The sequence below is a fragment of the Telopea speciosissima genome, chromosome 5 (genome assembly GCF_018873765.1).
Source record: "Telopea speciosissima isolate NSW1024214 ecotype Mountain lineage chromosome 5, Tspe_v1, whole genome shotgun sequence".
Classification (NCBI taxonomy): Eukaryota; Viridiplantae; Streptophyta; class Magnoliopsida; order Proteales; family Proteaceae; genus Telopea; species Telopea speciosissima.
Genome location: NC_057920.1, coordinates 2,817,548 through 2,822,170, shown reverse-complemented (window position 1 = coordinate 2,822,170; position 4,623 = coordinate 2,817,548). Strand labels below are relative to the sequence as shown.

Sequence of the window (4,623 nt, the reverse complement as noted above, 5' to 3'; positions counted from 1 at the left end):
CTGGGCGAAACCAATACCGAAACCGAGTTCTTGAACCTTGGAGAAAAAGGTAAGTGCAACTCATGGCAGCCATCGGTTTCAACCCAAATAAGTTTTCATTCAAATCTCTAATCTATATATACGATGGTTATTTAAGGACTCAAGCAATCCTAATCCTTGTCAAAGTCTAAATTAGAAACTGATTCTATCTTCAATCGAAAGTTCGAAACGAACAATAATTCTATCGTGATCTAAAACAGAAAAAATAAATTCAACTCTAATTGGACTCTAACTTACTACGACTCCAACATGAATAAAAAAATTCCGAAAAGACAAGTCCTAATTCCTACTCAAAACTGCATCACAAAGGAGGCTTTTGTGCTTTTCTGGTGTTTAAGGCACTGGATTCTAGATTGAACCTTAGTACCTTTGTCGGTCAATTTGTAGGAAAGATCGTTAACGCTATTGCTAATCTATGACTCTTCTCATTGAAGTGATGATCAAGAATCGTTTGCAAGTCTTCAGTTTTAGAAGATCTTATCACTCACAACTTGTTGACATCCAATTCTGCCGGTGCTTCGTCTTTGTCAAGAACGACGTTCCAGTTGATAACTAGTCCTTCCATTTCCATGCCCAACGGAACAAAGAAATGAAGAAGAAGAGAAAATACTAATAATAAAAACCTTCAACACAGCCACATGCATGCAGTTCGGGATCCTCAGACAATTCTCTCCGGTGTCTCCCTAAGTCCAATCTTGTTTGACGGGGAATTTTGAAAAACAGTCTGAATAGAAAAGGGTGAAACAAAAAAGGAAGAGAAAGTCACAAGAAGAAGGTTGTAAACATAGTTCGAGATCTCGCCGAGTTTCCCGATTTTGGAAAAGCCGAGACGAGACTGCCTACAAGTCTCAAAAGTGCAATATCTCGGCGAGATCTCGGTTGGATCTCGGTTTCGACCCATTATTTTAACCCACCTACCACTTAAATACCTTACCTAATTGGACAAAACTCGACATATCTCGGCGAGATCTCAGATCTCGGGTCCAGATCTCGGGTTGACCCAAAGTTGAGGCTTCGAGTTGAAGAAAAAAAATGCACCAACTCGGCGAGATCTCGACTCGTCTCGGTTTTTCCAAGAGTCGAGTTGGTATCGAGACCCGAGTTTTAGTACCTTGGTTGTAAACAGGGGGAGATGCAAAGGGCTACGGTAGGGGGTTGCTGGGGGAGTGCTGTCGGGGGGGCTGCGGGGGTGTTGTCAAAGGGAAGGGGCGGGGAGCAGAGATAATTTAGGGATTTTGAATTATCAGGGAAGACAAAGAGGTGGAAGTTTGCTTTCCTGGGAGAATTAGAAAGAGGGGGGAAATGGGGTTAGGGGAGTTTGAGTAAATATAGGGTAAGTAAAGGACAATGATAGAAATTTCCCCTTAATGAAAGGCTGACCAGACTGCCACTGAACACCATCATACTCCATAAAGATGAAGTTCAATGGTGAATGTGATTCACTGATATATTTTCTATTTATAATAGAGGGAGCAAATGGCAAATAAAAAATGACATTAGGCATTAGAACCAAAAAGGGTTTCAACTTTTAAAATAGGTCAAACTTTGAAGCAAAAACGAAAACATGGAGTGCAATTTAATAATGTTGCCACCGGAATCTGAACTGGTGAAGTGGATGACCTGCACAAGAGAGATCGAGAGCGGACTCCGAGGAGGGACTCTCCGATGCTGAAGTCAAATCCGTGCAACAGTAGTAAGAGGAGGAGGTACGGAAAGAGCGATAGCTTTAGGATTTGTTGAATGAATTATCTTATACCCTACCTTCCCTATTTAAGGGATAGGGCAAGGTAGAGTCCTACTCGGATTCTAGAATCCTTCCCCAATAGGGGGATTTGGTTAACTTCCTTCCTGCGTGGCGAAGTAGAGTTTGTGTCCTGCTCGAATTGGAGAGATGACCCTATCTTCTCATAGGTGGTGGAGAGTCTGAATCTCGTTACAACTCTGCTAGTGGAGAGTCAGTTCTTTGTGCAGAGTTTAAGTCCTATTATGGCTCTAATACCGACTAATGAACCAAATTATTACCGACCAATGAGATTGTGACACGTGGCAAAGTGAGAGGAACAATATAAGTCAGGTCCCGGATGACTGAACCAAGCCATGACGTCGGACCACTAAATACACCCAAGTAAATAGGAACCAAAGAACAAACCGACCCTAGAGATCGGACATTAGACATGGACCAAGGACATCTCCGAAAACACTCGACTGCTCAGCACAACACACCGTGAGTAATTGAGTGTCGACCTGACAGGTCAATCAATCCATTCAACATTTCAGCTGACCCGACCTTTCAATCATGCACGGATAGTGATCTGATCTGGCCACCATTCGACACACACTTTCCACGTAAAGATTACTCAACAACCACCTCAACTAAGCTCTTAACTTGTCGACCAAGCAAATAAACTATAAGGGTAAACTAACCCGACAAATAACCTATCGGTTAGGAACATTCTTAAATGAAGACATGCTTTCTTCATGACCTCCAAGTTAACAAGTGTCCCACCCGAGAAGTGCTACCTATCCAAATGAGGGACACTCCATAACGGTCTACCATCGTAAAGACTCTATTGATTTAACATCTCAACCCTATAAATAGCAATGCCTAGCCCAGGTAAAAGGGGGAGTTTTTCGATTCAATTCTCAGCTTAGAGAATTATTTGTTGCTACAGATCTGACTTAGGAATCGGAGTGTCCTAGCCGGTTCAGACCGCTCCTCCGTTGTTTGATTTTGTTCTTCTGTGCAAATCAGCACGGCCGCAGGAGAGCACCAGGTTGGAATCTGTTGCAACACCGACAAATCCGTTTCCGACCGTGACTCATCAGCTTTGGCACAATTATCTCTTTTGACTGGTCTTCTACCACAAGTCAATCACCCATTGATGGGTTATTTTTATGTATATCAAGTAAAAACATATAAAGCAGAAATGACCAATGACGACTGAGAGATACCCACAAACCATTTTTTTAGAGGGCTGCTGGCACAACTTTATGAGAATGTTTGTCCAACTTTGATCACGACAACTAAGCCATAGAGTTTCTCAGTCTGACCATCTGCTAGATTTTCATTCTTTGTTAGCCTCAAGGTAGAACCTCATGATGCTCTTAGTCTAAAAAAATGGTTAGCATTCCCTACAGGTTGCCTTCTGAACAATAGCATCTAATATCCCTTTTGTCCAAACTAATTCTGGTCTCGTGTCTTAAAGGAATGAGTAGAACATTGATCTGGAGGAGGCTCGCGCTTCACAAATCCAAATTTTACGAACCAACATCCAAGATACGAAAAACAAATTAGAATGAGGAAGAAAGAGATATCGTGATTTAAAGTCTACTATGTTTCATTAGACTATGTACAATTATAGTTTATGCCTAATGACTTCTCTACTGACAAAAGGGGTGGTTATTAGACCTTCTACCGCAAATTACAGACCAATAAATGGATTATTCGACATTGACACCAGAGCGAGACAGGCAGGACGAGAGGAACTAAGAAGCAACGGGCTAAGATAGGAAATTATGGAAGAGATATACCTGTAATTCAGAAAGCTCCTCGAGGTACTCGGGTGGGCAAATATCGGGCCTGGTCGACAAGCCTTGGCCGATTTTGACAAATGTTGGACCCAATCTCGTAAAAACCCTCCTCAGTTCAGTGGCTCGCACGCGCTTGTTCTGGTTAAGATGACCGCTCCTTTCATCCAGCAATAATTTAAGAGCGAATGTACCCAAACCTATGAAGATCTCCAAGGTCCGCCGCAAAACCTAGTAAAGACGATAAGAAATGCCAACAACAGAGGAGGGAGGCTAATCTAAATAGCTGGCTGACTACCAAGAACCTGAGAGACGATACCTTGATAGGCCGAGAGCTGTATTTGAGAGCAAGAAGTTCAGGACTGTATATGGAAGCATTGGCTGCACGAGCCATAGCCCTAGCCTCGGCTTGCATATCGTCCGTACGATCCCTACCGGAAAGGGCAGAACGAGAGCCAACATCCACGACCTGTATGGCATAATTGCCGCTTCTATCTCTTCCCGTTGGCACGGGTGTCGCCTCCACGAGTGCCGCGCGTGGCAAGACTCTGGCTCTCCAAGCACATGTACCACTTGGCTCTAAAATCATCAACCCCGATGGCGACGGCGGATAACCGACGGTGTATGATAATGGAAGAGGAACCATCGCCATAGGAAGAACACTGTTCACCTCAGATGCTTTTAGAAGCTATAGCAGAAGACGTGGCTCACCGCTCACATGATAAAATGGGTAAAACAGGTTTTCTGACTGGATTCGACTAAATCGACTCACACGATAAATGGAATATTGGTGTGTCCCAAAGCTCTCCACAGCTGCAGCACAAGTCAGCGCGAGTTGCCTTGGCCGTGTTTGTTGGGCGAGGGTTCTAGTAATCAGAATCGGTTCATCCGATCCGGTTCAACGACCTGAATGAAACATTTGTTCTCTCTCATTTAATTATTACTAATTTTTCGTTTGGGATGGTTGAAATAATAAAGAATGCAAGTGATTTCATTTCTTTATCAGTTTAGTTTTTTTTGTTTTTTTTTTGGGGGTGGGGGTGTGTGTGGAGGTGC

General features: G+C 43.2%; 1 protein-coding gene across 1 annotated transcript; it reads right to left on the bottom strand.

The window, feature by feature from the left end:
- Window positions 1-3,540: 3,540 nt before the first annotated feature.
- LOC122661743 (protein ACTIVITY OF BC1 COMPLEX KINASE 3, chloroplastic-like) lies at window positions 3,541-4,316 on the bottom strand. The gene is made up of 2 exons (XM_043857243.1): window positions 3,887-4,316; window positions 3,541-3,798 (listed from the first exon to the last, which is right to left on the bottom strand). Exons 1-2 carry the CDS (start codon window positions 4,217-4,219, stop codon window positions 3,541-3,543), a joined length of 591 nt encoding a protein of 196 aa, XP_043713178.1. The 5' UTR covers window positions 4,220-4,316.
- Window positions 4,317-4,623: the final 307 nt, after the last annotated feature.

Coding starts and splice junctions, on each gene's coding strand:
- LOC122661743 (XM_043857243.1), bottom strand. CDS start 4,219: ATGGCGATGGTTCCTCTTCCATTATCATACACCGTCGGTTATCCGCCG. Junction 3,799..3,886: donor ACAGCTCTCGGCCTATCAAG/GTATCGTCTCTC, acceptor CGTCTTTACTAG/GTTTTGCGGCGGACCTTGGA.